The sequence below is a fragment of the Heterocephalus glaber genome, unplaced genomic scaffold, assembly GCF_053883595.1.
Source record: "Heterocephalus glaber isolate CG9 unplaced genomic scaffold, H.glaber_assembly_v1.0 deba00001457, whole genome shotgun sequence".
In the NCBI taxonomy this organism is placed as follows: domain Eukaryota; kingdom Metazoa; phylum Chordata; class Mammalia; order Rodentia; family Bathyergidae; genus Heterocephalus; species Heterocephalus glaber.
The window spans coordinates 37,304,985-37,319,786 of record NW_028258305.1 but is presented as its reverse complement, the minus strand read 5'-3'; the positions used below and the strand labels follow the sequence as shown (position 1 = coordinate 37,319,786).

Here is a 14,802-nt window from a genome sequence, read left to right as displayed (position 1 = left end):
ATACCACGAGTCTCCAGGAAGGGGAAACGATGAATTGGATTTTCAAAAGGAATTTGGAAGCCTGTTTTCACAGAGGACCTCCCAGCTTAGCACTCCTGAGAGCACATTCTATGGTGTCAGCTGCTCATAACGGCGGGAGGGAGGGGCCCTACAGGACATGTGGCCTTGATCACCTGTCAGCCCAGGTCAGGAGCTCTGTTCAGAGCACTCCCTCATCCCATGTCAGCACAGGTATCACGAATCAAACACAGCTCTTTCCCCAAATCTGCAAGCAGTGCCAACGTCTTATAAACACAGGAATCCAGACAGTGCAGCCAGTGATCAAAGCTGGCCAGTGAGATAAAGCCTGTCTGTCCCCACTTGTCCACAGGTGTGACAATGGCTTCGTCCCCACTGAGAATTCAGGGACGGGGTCGGGAGGTGGACCAGAGGACCTGGAGCAGCTGTCTTGGGCTCACGGGTAGAAGCAGCCTTGGGTCACCTGCTTACCTGCTATGAACTCTGTCATAAGTGCCTATGTGCGGGAGTATTTTTCTCCTATCAGATTAGCTTGTATGTCACAAATGAAACCATCCAGAGTCAGCTAGATGGTTCATTCTATCTCTTTTTGGGGTGAAGCCTGCCATCTAGCTTGACACTGACACTTGAGCTCACTTCAAGGAGAGGAAGGACTCCAGAGGGCCCCTGGGGAGGAAGTTCATCCAGAAACTTCTGGACGAATGGGTACAACTGAGGCCACCCTTGGAGGAGGCCACAGAGGGGATGAGGGTGGTAATCCCTAGTGTCAGCTTTGTTGGGCTTATAGAGGAATGTGCTTCTGGCTCCTGTTTAGAGGAGCAGGAGCATCAGGTAGGACCCTGGAGAGAGATGCCAGGGCAGCAGCCAGCCTCACCTGCTCAGCGCCCGTCACTGTATAGGCGTGCTGGCTCACCAGCCCGTTCTGCATCACCTCGGACCTGTCTGTTGGCTGCAAAGGAGAAAAGCAGATGAGCACTCACCACACGCTCGGAGACTCTCTGGTAAGATGCAGAAAGACGGCTCAGAAAGCACCTGAACCAGTGGAGCCCTGGTCCTTTGAGGAGGGCATATGCATTTGAACCCCTTCTGGAAAGACAGAGGTAGGCAGCGAGCAGTGTGTGAGGCTCTGGTATTTCAAGACCAGAAGGCTACCACTCGACTGATGGAGCTCACCAGCTCCTGAGGACCCAGGCTCCTCGCTCTGCCAGCCACTAATTATTAGCCAGGCACAGTGCACAACCTGTCTACCAGGTGGCTTGCAGGATTCAGGGATATGCAGAGCCCCTGCCCCGAGGATTGGGGCTCTAAAATGCGCCTGCACGTTCTGGTGTCATTTCAGATTAGGGAGGTGCACACATTTAAAGAGTTCAGGAAACATCCTGGGGAGACGGAGCCAGATGTCTCAGAACAGACTCACATAATGTGGAGGGTCAGGCAAGCTTTCCAAAAGGAGACAAGTTGCCCTTGTGCTGCTGTTAGGGTCAGCAGGAATCGGGGGTTTCTGTAGAATAAGGGCAAAGCACAAAGCAGCTCCCGCCATCAGAAGAAGCCATTGCCACCGCTGCAGCCCTTCATTACCCCCTTGGTAATGGTGGGCCTGGTGGCTCCAAGTCACGGAAAAGAAGAAAATGAAGGCTCTGGAGTTGGTGGATTTGAACCCTGCTCAGTACTTTTTGGCTGTGTGACGGGGAAACATTACTGAACCTCTCTGGCCCCATCCCCCCCTCCGGGAAGTAAATTCCGCACTCCCATATCCGGGGGAGGGAGGCTGCTGTAGCATTCCATGAAGGCAAAGCCCACCCTAGGAGCTCCAGGGGGGTCCCTTGCCTTTCTCTCCCTAGCTGGGTGCCCTTGGTTGTCCACTTTGGGGTAAGCAAAGCCTCAGACAGTGCAGTGGGCTCCTGATCTACTTACCCCCGGGGGGGTGGCACAGGCCATCAGGGAGCCAGCCTCGGCTGCCGTCTTCACCATCATCAGCAGGCTGGAAGGAGAGGCATGCAGGTTGGCAATGGTGACCACCCCTCCTGTGAGGTCCACCAGGGCGTCAGGGAGGTAGCCGTAGTGCAGGTGAGAATAGGATCCCTGAAGTCTGGGGAGGAAGAGTCCAGGTTAACCCTTGGCTCTCTGGGAAGGGGGACTACCCACTGACCCTCTGCTGCTTCCCACGTGAGGGACTTCTTGGTCTACTCCGGGCCACGGCCACTCTGGAGGAGAGAAAGACCACAGCGAGGCCCTCAGAAAATACTTGGATGCTATTTTGATAGCTGTTGCTCTTGCTCTGTCTGAAAACATGCGAAACACATGGGTAGCCCATGAGGTACCATGCCAGGTATGTGGTCCAAGGCAAGCAAGATCCGACCCCTTCTCTCAGAGAGTTCACGGTCAACAAGCCCAAGGCCTCCTTGGCCACAGCAGCCTCTGTCCTCACTCTGGGTGGGCCCTCACCCCAGCCTCTGTTTTCAGGAGGGCCCTGAAGTGGCTCTTCTAAAGTTACCCTCAGATCTCTTTCCCAAAGCACCTCTTTCCACCTTCTCCTGGCTTTAGGCCTTCTGCTTCGGTATTTACACCCCAGGAAATGCCTGCCCTCATTGTTCTTATTTTATCTTCCTCCCCTTTCTGCCCCAAACCTCACCCCTGTAATAGTTAAGCTGAATTGTGTCACCTTGATTGGCTTGGGAGGCACCCAACCCAGGGGATTAGTAAAGCACATTTTTGGGGATGTCTGGCTGAGTCACAGAGGGATGGTCTTAGGGTCTATGTCTGCTTTCTTGCTCCTTCCTCTCTGGAACTTTCCCTTACTCTGCTTCCCAGCTACCATGAAGTGAGCAGTTTTGTTCCATCTTGCCCTGTTGCCATGATGTTACTCTGGGAGCCAGTCAACCATGGACTGAATCTCCTTACAATGTGAGCCAAACATGAGTGCTGAGCGTGGTGTCCCAGTGAGGAAATGCTGTCTAATACACTCACCTGTCACGGAGTATCTGGGTCCAGCTCCTGGCCTCCTCCAAGGAGACCGCTATCCCTGGCCAAGGGACTGAATGCTCTCAGTTCTCTTTGCTCCTCTGAGAATAAGACCACAGTCCCTACCTCACTAGGAGGAGCCTGCATTCCTGTCCCTGAGGGCCAATAGGGGCTAAGCCTTTCATAGGGGTGGGCAGGGTAGGGACCTCCTGCCATGGCTTTTTCCTGTACTGAAAAATCACATGGGAGTCAAGGGCCTGGGGGACCCTAACTGTGGCCTCCGACGTGGTCTTGGCTGTGGGCAAGAACTTTCCCTGCCCCGTCCTTTTCATTTCACCTGGAAATGGCGGGGGGAGATTGGATTCCTCTGGAGCCCTTGGACATCCTTTCTCTCCCTGCTCCTACTTCGATCATTCTCTCCTTGGGGGACCACTCTGGTTCTAGCACATTCACTCCAGCAAATACATAAAGGACACTGTTAGAAGGACACTGAACCATGCACAAATGTACCAGATGGTTTAGAAAGCCAGTTATTAAAGAAAGCTAAGGCAGGTGTGATGGAACACACCTATAATCCCGGCACTTTGGGAAGCTGAGGGAGAAGGATCACAAATTTGATACCCCAGTGGGCAACTTAGTGACTTAGTGAAATCCTGTCTCAGAATAAAAAATACAAAAGGCCTGGCTGAGTATGTAGCTCTTGGTGAAGACCCTAGGTTCAGTCCCTAGTACCATCAAAAGGAAAGAAGAAAAGAAGGAAAGGAAGGAAGGAAGGAAAGAAAGAAATGAACTACTTAGGATCCTAGGGCAAAGGGCAATTCTGCAGCTATTACCACATGACAGGTTTATCTAACTCATTTTAAAACTGATTTTGAAACTGGTTCTGACCTTATCTTCTGCTTTGCCTCTCTCTGACCCTGGTGGAGACTGAGATCAGACTCTTGGGCGTGTTTGCTTAGTCAACCACAGAGCCTCCCTTTGACCATGGTTATTTATGCTCTGTGGGGTCTGAATGCTTTACTCCTGATGTCATACGTGTCTTCTGGCTCCTGTTCCTAAATTAGGGTTTGCTGGAAATACTGAGGTTTACGAGGACCGCGGTTCCAGAACCCACTGCAAGCCCCACTAGTATGTACTGTGACGGCTCTTTCCTCTGATACACTCAGGGCCCCTCCTGGCTTCAAACACAGCTGTGCTGCAGTCACTCCAGGAAGCAGCTGGGGGCTCTGTACCCTCCCTCACACTCACGATCTCAGTGGCTCTGGGTCTCTTCTGAGGCCTTGCACCCACACCATTCTGCAGTCCCCACAGAGACACCCTATACAACTAGCACCCCCCCCTCTTGTCTTCCAGAACTTTCTCTCATTGTCTATCTGCAGTGCCCCCAAAGCCAGTTCCAGCAGCAGCTGGGTGTCTTGACAAGGAGCTGTCTTTCTCCTTTGCACACATGAGCTCACAGACCCGCGGATGCTTCAGGAACACGGCAACTATTCTCAGCCCCCTTTGCTGACAGGAAATGGGGAAGGAGAGCGAGAGAAGCACGCTCCCTGCAGCTGTCACTATGCCTTGACACCTGAACCCAGGAATTCTCAGAGAGCCTTGTCCTTAGCCCTCAGCTTCAGCCTCCTTCTGGGAAAATGTCTGTCTGCCTGCAACGATAGGAAAGAGGGAAGAATCCAGTTGTCTAAATCTGAACCAGAGAAGATATTAAAATACTGCATTTCTTACCTGCAGAGATTCTACAAAGAGTAATATGCAGCCTGCTAGATCTTATCCCAGATCTGCTCTCTACTTTATGACAACGGGGTGGTGGTGGGGGAATCCCCACACGTGATTTTCTTTCTCCCACTTTTGACTGATTTGACCAATTCATTTCCAGACTCCCCAGCTGCAAGGATAATTGAAAGTCTGAAGTCTACATATGAATTCCACTGCCCCACACCCTTGGGGAAAGAGGTCCTACGCGTGGACAGATGGGCCCTCCACACTTGTGCCAGGCACCAATTTCTAAAGGAGGCAAGAAGACAGATCCCTCTCTGCAGCACTGACTGTATCAAGAACTGGTGGTGCCATCTGCCTTGCAAGCACAAGGTCCCAAGTTTGATCCCTGGAACCCGCCCCCCGCCAAAAAAATGAATGGGTGGAACAGTATACAACTAGGAGGACAGTTCCCACCCTGGCTTGGCCTTGGGCACTGTGTGACCTTGAGCAAATCATTTCACCTCTCTGAGCCTCAGTTTCCTCATCTTTCACAGAAGAAGGCAGACATCAATGTTTACAGAGGTTCCCCCAGCTCTGAAATGCTGTCATTCTACTTAATTCACTCCTGCATTCTGCAACTTCCTTCTTTGCATCTGTGTGGGCAAAGCTTTTAAACAGCTTTAATACTTTGAAACGTTTTATCCTCTGCTTGATTTCTTTAGGCAGTAGAATGTGGATTCTGGGTCTACTTTCCCATTTCTTTTCAAGCTGAATGATTGCTTTAGGTCAGCTGTTAACAAAATGGGGTCAAAGTCATCATTTCATTCCGCAAGCCTTCTAATACTCCCAGCGAACTTCCATGCTACCCCCTTTCACATAAGGAGAAAACCAGGCCCTACCGTGATGAGGGTGGGATCCATAAGGGAAAGATAATGGCAGTGTTTGTGTGACTAGCTCAGGAGTGAATTAACCTCCCTAGACATGTGCACGGGTTCAGCAACCCTGGCTGTAACCTGGGCTCCATTCTCCAAAACTAATGAATAACTCTTTCTGACACGGGGACCTAGCCATAACCTTCAACTTTTACAAGTTGCCTCAAAAGAAAGTCCACATGAAGATATTTTGAAGCCCTTTGCGGTTTAGATTGTGACTTCCAGAAGGACAAGGACAGGGTGGACTGTGGTTTCCATCCCATAGGCCCCAGTCCAGTCCTGCTTAACAGGGTCCCCTGGTCAGGAGAGCACGGACTGGGCATGTTCAGGGTAACTGCAGGCACCTGCTGTCTCCTCGCTGCTTGGAGGCTTAGCTTCCTGTTCATGAAATGAGTGTCTGGTTAGGATGCTCTTGGAACAATCTGATCCTTCTCCCTGCTCATTCTCCCCAAGGGTGTGGTCCTCTGTGTGGTCTGTAGGCCATGACTCCTCCCACAGTCTTATCCTGTTCCTCCTCCTCCTCTTCTTCCTCTTTCCTTCTCTTTCTCCTCCTCCTTCTCCTCTTCCTCCTTCCCCTCCCCCTTCCTCTCCTTCTCCTCCTTCTCCTTCTCCTTAAGCTTCTCCTTCTTCTTGAGACAGGGTCCATCAAGACAAACTCACAGCCAGAAGGAGTTTACTGCTGAGGGTTTTAAGCATTAGGGTATAGGGTGGGATTGAGGGGTTTGTCTAAGGTTTTGCCTCTACCACTGAGAGTTTGTGTTAGAATTGCATAGTCAAGACATGGTAATGAGGTGTTGGCCAAGGGTGATGAAGACCACTGGGCACCCAGAGACTTTATTTTGTATGAGGTGAGCTTCCTGCTTCCTTTCTCCCATTGTATTTAGACCTGGATGCCCTGACCTGGGTTGAAGTTTAACTCAAGAAGGTGGATCTCACTGAGAAGTAGTCTTAAAGGCTTCTCTCTCTGTGAGATCTCTTAGCTACCTCCTGCCTCCGTCCCTTCTGGAGGAAACTGTCCCTTCCACAGCTCCTGCCCACAGGGGTTTTGTGGTCATTTGACGCTAGCCATGGCTGCATGAGCCAATGGGGACCAGACCAGAGCTTGGTCAGTTTGATTCTTGTCCATTGGAAGTGGATTCAGATAAGGAGTGGTGGATGGAATAGAAGCAGCAGATGCCAAAGCCAAAGGATGCAGAGAGAGGCTCTGAGGCCAAGCTACTTAAAAGAGAGTCACAAGAAAGAGGGTCCTGTGGAAGGTGAAGTTAGCAGGAGTTTGCAGAGATGGGATGGGGCCAAGGCAGGCTGCTGGGCAGTAGAGGGGCTGACACAGAGAAGCTAGCCCCACCTGTATGGTCTTCCAGGTCCCGAGGTCAAGACCTTGTCAGAGCCCCACCCTCGGACTCTGGAAGATTTCATCACCAATTACCCCTCCTCCATATTATCATTGCCAGGTCCTGCTCTTGTTTGTCTTATCTTTCTGTCATTTCATTTGATTATCATTTTCCTTCCTTTCCTTGTCTCTCACCCTCACCTGTTCCCATCATTTCATCCTGTTCTCCTCCCACCCCACCCATTTCCGGACGTGTAATGTGTGCCTTTTTATTCCTATGTGTTCTTGTAAAATGCACACTGCACTCACAGAGCTTCCATCTCCATAAATAGGTCTGTGTTTTATTGCTCAGCATCAGGATTCTGAGGACAACTTGGGCTGCTATGCGGAGACCAAATCTGTGCTTTCTAACTGTTGGGTGTCTCTCCGCTGGGGTGTCCTGCCCCATGGTAGCTGTGCATGCTGGTGATGGACCCTGCACGCCACCCCAGCACCATCAGGAACAGCTTCGGGCCTGGCCCTGAGGGCCCCTCTGACAGTGTCATTAGCAGATGTGAGATGTGCATGTAACTAATGTAACTGATGTCATAGGGCCTTCAGAAGACTGCCTGGGACACACTCCCTGTAGGATTGTTTGAGGATTCCTGGAACTCCATTTCCTTGCAAATACTTGGCATTATTCAGCCGCTTAACTTTTAAAGTCAGATAGGGATAAAAGGATGTTTTATCACTCTATTTACATTTTTCTGGCTATGGAAAATCTGAGCACCTCTTCATTACCTGTAAGGGTCTTTACAACAGTGCCCTCTTCCCCCACACATGTGTGTGGATACCTTTGCATGCATCCAGTTGAGCAGCCTGACAGTGTCTGACCCAGTGCCTGGCCTGTGGTGAAATGTTCAGTAAACATCTGTTGAGTAAAAGCCACCCAAAAGACCAAGTGAAATACATGAATTGGGATGCTTACAAATTTTTGAGTTGTCAGCCTCAGAAGCCAGTCCCTGAGCATAGTGTGTTGGCCAGATAAGAACAGACAAACCTGGACTGCACCCACACACGAATGCAACTTCACCAGTTACACCAGCGCCTCAACTTCCTGGAATTCAGTTTGAAGTATCACACCAAGGCCTTTGCTGTTGGGCCTTCTGCTTGCTCTGCAGAATCCTGTCCATTCCTCCAGCCTTGCTTAGGTGTCAGCTCTTCCTGTAGCCTCAGCCTGACTCTGGGGGTCAGGGAACCAAGGTCATTTTTGACTAAGATATTGTACAGTTGACCCTCTGTATCTGCAGGCCCTGTATCCATGTTTCAACTGGCTGCAGATGGAAAATATTGGGAAAATTATGTCTGTACTGAGCATGTTTTTCTTGTCATTATTTCCTAAACAATACAACAGCCATTTTCATAGCATTTACATTGTGTTAGGTATTACATGTAATGCAGAAATGAGTTCAAGTATATGTATAAATTATATACAAATACTAAGAAATTTTATATAAGGATCGTGAGCATCTGTGGATTTTAATATCCGTGGGTAGGTTCTAGAACCACTCTCCATCAGATGCCAAGGACAATTGCATTTCAGCTGGACTCTTACACTAGCATAACAACAATACCACCTATGCATAGCTCTACCTGGCCCCTACCAGGCCCACACTTGCTATGTGCCTCAAGGTCCCTTCTGATGGCCATAACACTGACCCTTACACACAGTGGTTGTTCACTGAGGAGGCCTAGCCAGGTGGCAAGGACTCTCATGTTCCAGGGATAATGCTTGCATAAAGGAGGACTACTAAGGGCTGCAGGGCCCGTTGGGAGGGAGCGTCCGGGAGGGCAAGACTCTGGGCAGCCGGAGCTAGCATTGAAACTCTGGGCAGAGAGGCAGCCCCATACTTACTTGGCATAGGCTTTCTCCAGCAGGCAGGGCCAGAACTCTTGGTTGTCTTTTCGAGGATGCACAAAGAGGCATTCCTTGCCCACAACAGGCAAGCGGTCATCAATCACCACGTCCACCCACTGACCACACTGCCAGAACTGGAAGAGAGACAAACAGGTCTTAGTGGAGTTGGGGCAGGAGGGAGTGTTTCCAGGCCTCCAACCTCAGCCAAAAGATCTCCACAGTTGCAACATGACCTCCATGACACAACAACAAACTAGATCCAGAACAAAATCCCTGCTCAGTTTACCAGCCAGGGGACAGGCCTGTCATCTCCACTGGCAGATGGAGAAAATGAGTGAGCCAAGGCAAATATGGGCAGGGAGGAAGGAAACTTGGGTTTGACTTTGGTACTAACTTGCTTTGGCAAGTCCTTTGTGGACTCTCCAGGTAGTTCTCAGATACAAAGGGAAGCAGAGGGAGCAGCCACTGAATAGCAAGGAGAGCAGTGGGTTATAATGGGGAGGAGAGCCTGCCAGAGCTGAGGGCTGGAGGGAGTGCCAGGATTTGGCCAGGTGGCGAGGACATAGGGAAGGCGTCCCAGGTGGTGAGGACCACATGGGCAAGGGCCTGGAGGCAGAGTGATGTGCACGGCTCAGGGGGGCTGAGCAGCGATAGTCTCACTGGCACTCCTGTCCTCATGTCACGCTGGCCCTACCATTACAGCAAAGCAATGAAACTGGCTGGCACTGCCATCGCTAAGAGTGCAAATGAGCCAGATGTTCCTCTCCAAAACAGATTGTTTTCATCTTTAGCATTCAGCTCTAAATGGTTCACCGGGGGACACTGCCAAATGAGGAACATTCATTACAAAGGCCAGCCTTTTGAGTTTCTCTGCTGGCATCCCCTGTGCTGGGGAAGCAGCAAGGCTGCTGGCTTCAGGCCTGGGCCTCAAAGGTAAATTTCCACTAGGTGGGCTGTGCTAAAGCTGGGTGCACGTGGCCTCTTGGGCTTTTCCACAGCTGGATGGCCCAGACATTGGGCGGTCACGGCCAGCTGAGGACATGTTTGCAGAGAAGAGATGGACACTGAGTCGGGAGGTCAGCAAAGATGAAGGAAAGAAGATATCATCACAGCCATTAATGAGCCAGAGCATTGCAGCTGTGGACTTCTGTTCCTGCTGCAGTGAGTAGTGAGTGAGTGGCATGGTGAGGCTGCAGCAGGAGGGAAACCAGAAGTGGTCTCCAAAAGCATCTAAGATGTCCCAGGTGCTGGATGCTTTTCAGAGCACTACCCAAACCCACAGTGATAAGAAGAGGTCTTCAGAGGTCAACACTGCAGCTGCTTCTGGGGAACTGGGTGACTTTCTTTGTTACCCAAAAGGACAGAGTGTGTCCTGCCTGGGCTGCTGGTTGTCATAACTACCTAAGTTGCTCCTACCAATGCTGGAATCCCTGTGGGGATCCTAGGCACGGGCTCACTGGATTCTCTAGTTCAGTCCTCAATGTGGTCCTTGGACCAGCAGCAGTGGTGGCGGCTCCAGGGTGCCTGTCAGAAGACCTAGCATGCAGGTAGGAAGTGAACACAGGGTAAAGATGGAGGCCCAGCAATGAAGAAGAAAACAGCTGAGCAGGAGGCTGGTCTTCAGATATAAAGGCTCACTGCATTCCAGGCAAGATTGTTTCCTTTTTTTTTTTTTTGGTACCGGGGATCGAGCTCGGGTCCTTGGGCTGCGAGGCAGGTGGCGAAACCACTGAGCTAAATCCCCGGCCCTCAAGATTGTTTCTTAAAAGATACACATCTGTACCAAGAAATCAACCAATAACAAATGCTGGTGGGGCTGTGAGGAAAAAGGAACCCTGCTCCACTGTTGGTGGGAGTGCAGACTGGTGCAACCACTGTGGAAATCAGTGTGGAGACTCCTCAAAACACTAGGACCAGAGGTTCCATTCGACCCAGCTATTCCCCTTCTGGGCATCTTTCCAAAAGAATTAAAAGCATCATACCACAGTGATGTACACCCCTGTTCACAGCAGCACAGTTCGTAATAGCTAAATCTTGGAAACAACCCAGACGGCCATCAACAGATGAATGGATAAAGAAGATGTGGTATTTTAATACAATGCAGTACTACTCAGGCATAAAGAAGAATAAACTTGAGACATTTATAGCTAAATGGATGTACCATACTAAATAGAGACCATACTCTTAAGTGAACTAAATCAGATACACATGTGTAACTATCACGTTATTTCTCTGGTGTGAGAAACCGAAAGTATAAATAAGGACCCAAATGTATAATAGATACTGTGAAACAGGAAGAAAATGTTCAAATGGGAAGGGGCACAAGGAAGGGGGAGAGGGAAAGGAAGGAAGGGAAAAGAAAAAAATGAGAAAAGAAGGATGAAATGGAAACAAAGCTCCTGTAGATAAGAAGGGAAAGAGGGGTAGAAGAGGGGGAGGGGAATGGGAAAAATGTGAATCAAGCTATATCATCCACGGGTACAAATTCCATACAATGAATATGATCATTATGTATATCTAAATTGCACCAATAAACTGATTTTTTTTAACCCTTGATTGTTTTATTCACAAAACATAAGGAAGACTTACATTCCTTTTCTGTTGAGACTTTTCTCTCCCAATAATTTTATACGGAGGCCCTTGAATGTATCAATTATAAAACATGTTAAACGAGAAACATTTTAAAAATTTACAAATACTAACCAGTACGTTATACAAGAGCTCTATAAAGTTCATCAATGTAAAAAAAATACCCTGAACTGAATATAAAGCATATTCGGTTTATGTTATTTTGTAGAGTTACTTTTCTCTTCTCTGGTCCTGATTTTTCTTTGACTCTCTGGAATGTTCAGAGCAGTGGCTAGATTTTTCCTGCCATCTCTCAGCATAATTCTGATACCTGTCTTCCTCACTTTTAGAGCTGGCATGTTTTCTATTCTTCTCTCTTGACTTTGATCTATCTCCTCTAGAATTTTCACTGTTCTGATTTCGTAGTCTGCAATTCTCATTTTCCAAAAAAAGTTTCTTCTCTCTTCTCTCTTCTCTCTTGGATCACCATGCTTATTTTCCCAATCCATATGCATTTCTTGGTCTCAGTTATTCCCAACCTTACTGTAACTGTTCCCTTCGGAGAGGATGCTCCTGTCTGATGTGTGCTTTGTTATGGGATCTCTTGAATTTGGACTTCTGTGTTTTTCTGATCTTCTTTCTCTCTCAGACCTTGTTTCTTGGGGACTTTGTTCTGCTCTTCTTTCTTCCTGTTTCCTGTCATTTGTTTGTTGGTTCCTGACTGATTTATCTCCATCTTTACTTCTGGTCTTCTGTTGTCTCTTCTTTCTCATATCTTTAGCTGAGCCAGAGCTATGACCACTGGTGGACAAAGAGTCGCTATCTTCACTGGAAGAATCTGAACTGCTCTCACTGCTGTCAGAATCAGAGTCAGAGGAGCTAGACTCTGAAGAGGATGATGCTGAAGACGAAGGGGTCAGGGAAGACTTACTTTGTTCAACATCTGGTTTCTGTGCCACGATAATTTTTGAGATGCTCACACAATTCATCTGTTAAACCTCCAAGACCCATAGAGGTAAAGAAGTTGGCAAACTGAGTACTTCTTGGATCATCTCGAGGTAATAGTCCTTCAAAGAATGGCTGCAGGGTTTCATCCTTTTAATCTTGCATTAAGTTTAGGAAGACCCATGTATTCACACAGCTCCTGGAAGAATATTTTGACAAAAATTCTACTAGATGATGTAGTGGTTTCTTTGCTCAGTTTTATACATTCAAGAACACTCCATGGAAGTGAATCAGGGTATAAGAGGTGAGCAAACATCTTGGCAACATTCCTCAATTTGTTTGTTTCTAAGCGATGGATGTTATCATACTGTTCTTTGAATATACTTTCGAAGGATTCCATGTATTCTTTTTTCAGCATGCAAAATTGGCCAGCTAGCAAGCCAAAAAATTTCTCATATGTCCTTTGTTGGGCACAGCAATCATGTATCATATTGCAGAGTTCCTTTGTTTGACTTTCAGGAAATTCCACTTTCAGCAATTTGTGAGCACATTCTTCAAAATCTAAACTTGACTGAATAGCAAGATATATTGTACAATGAAATGAGACTAGATTAATTTTGGTTTAATTTATCATGAATAGTTACTTTTTGTCCTTCATCTTCTTCTCCTTCTTCCTCCTCTTCTTCCTCTTCCTCTTCACTACTTCTTGCATCTTGGTCTGTATTTGAATCGCTATCTCCTTCATCAAGTATTTCTTTCTCAATAGCTTGTACTTTTCTTCATTCTCCATAAAATTAGGATCCATCCTGAAAACATTAAAAACATCTTTGGGGTTATAGTTATCCTCCAAAGGGAGCATATGGATGAACTGATCATCTTCTTCAACTAAGTCAAGGCCTTCCAGGATGACTGGGTGGTCCTTGAATCCATTCTTCCGTACAGCCAACATCACTTCAGTCATATACTGAACTCTTTTGTCAATTTCAGACTCATGCAGAATGTTTCGAAGGCATTCAAAGATAGCATTGATTCCTCTTGGGGACACTCATGTTAATTTGAGGCCACATTCCTTGAGAAAACCAATAGCCACCTCAACGCTGTCATCTGTGGGTCTTTCCAGGAGCAAGGTGAGCATCTCTAAGCACAAAACTTCATGTGCCACATTGTGGTCAGTAAGCTGTGCCACAAATTTTGAAGCAGTCGGACAATGTTGCTTATCATTTCTTCAATAGCCTTTTTGAAAATCAAGAATTAACTTCTTGAAGGTTAATTCTCCAATTTGTGGAAATTTTGAGTTGATAATTACCACCAATGCTGCAAAAACATGTGTGAAGATTGGAGATGCACTCTGTGCTTGTAAAACAGATCTGGACAGCGGTCCTCTTCCTCTGACTGTATTTTCTTGAAGAAGCTCCTGGATACAAATACTTACATAAGAAATGTTGACTTTGTCGATAAGACCATTGATTGGCTTCTTCAGGGCCCCCAGCTCATCCTCTGGTATGCTAAGCTGTTTTTGTCTGTAATCTGTTCTTACATCATCCTGAGCTTTGCAGGAGGAATATGTGCTCCACCATGGCGAGTAAGGAGAGGATCCAGCTCGTCTTTCTTCTTTGAAGTAGGTTCATCCTGAGCCGAACTCTGGTTTACTACTTCTGGGCTGCTTCTCCCCAGAGGTGGAGATTTCTGGGATCATTTCCCTATCCATTTCTCTCTCTCTGTCTGCCTTTTTCTCGGACCCTGCTTCTGTCTTATGCAGAGGAGGTCCCCTGGTAAGAATTACAGCTTTCTCTTCTGTCATGACCAGAAGAATGTCTGATCTTTGTCACACTACTTTTCATTCTCTGCTGTCAGCTGCTCTGATAAATCAGACTCCTCAAGTTGGTCCAAGTTACAAGTACTCAATGGTTTGTGGGGTTGTTTTTTTTTTGGTACCGGGGATTGAACTCGGGTCCTTGTGCTTGCTGCAGCGGGCGGCGAAACCACTGAGCTAAATCCCTGGGCCTACAAGTACTCAATGGTTTGAATCCCTTGACAGTTTACTTTTTCTGTCTGTAAACTCTAAGACTCCACCATGCTGCCGTTACACTGGCTGTGCCTAAACTTAATGGTTTCTAAAAAGGCACACATCTGGATATATTCTAAAGAAAATTGAAGCATTCCAGAGAGAGAGAAGCTCTCGGAGATTTGCAATTTGAAAGTACATGCTACATACAAAATCAAAAGAATAGATTAATAATGGAGTTTTCTTCTGCAACTTTGAAGCTATAAGACAATGGGACAAGGGGAATTTTGAGGAAAAGGAATGTGATCCAAGAATCCTACAGGTAGCCAAAATGCCATTTGTGAGAGTAAATGAAAAACTCTCATGCAGCCTGAGAAAAGTATGCAAAGAACTACTACTATCTAATGAAAGATAAATTTGAACAAGGAAGGCAGGAGAGGTAAAG

General features: G+C 47.6%; 1 protein-coding gene and 1 pseudogene across 1 annotated transcript in view; both read right to left on the bottom strand.

Annotated features, from left to right (window-relative positions):
- Positions 1 to 14,802, bottom strand: part of Capn13 (calpain 13) — a 78,729-nt gene that overhangs the window by 31,310 nt on the left and 32,617 nt on the right. Inside the window, exons 5-7 of the mRNA XM_087216500.1 lie at positions 8,837 to 8,973; positions 1,933 to 2,107; positions 893 to 967 (exon numbers count right to left, since the gene is read on the bottom strand). Coding sequence (XP_087072626.1) covers positions 893 to 967; positions 1,933 to 2,107; positions 8,837 to 8,973 — 387 coding nt within the window. The remainder of the gene's footprint in view (positions 1 to 892; positions 968 to 1,932; positions 2,108 to 8,836; positions 8,974 to 14,802) is intronic.
- On the bottom strand, positions 11,256 to 14,575 carry LOC106008877 (pre-mRNA-splicing factor CWC22 homolog pseudogene; annotated as a pseudogene).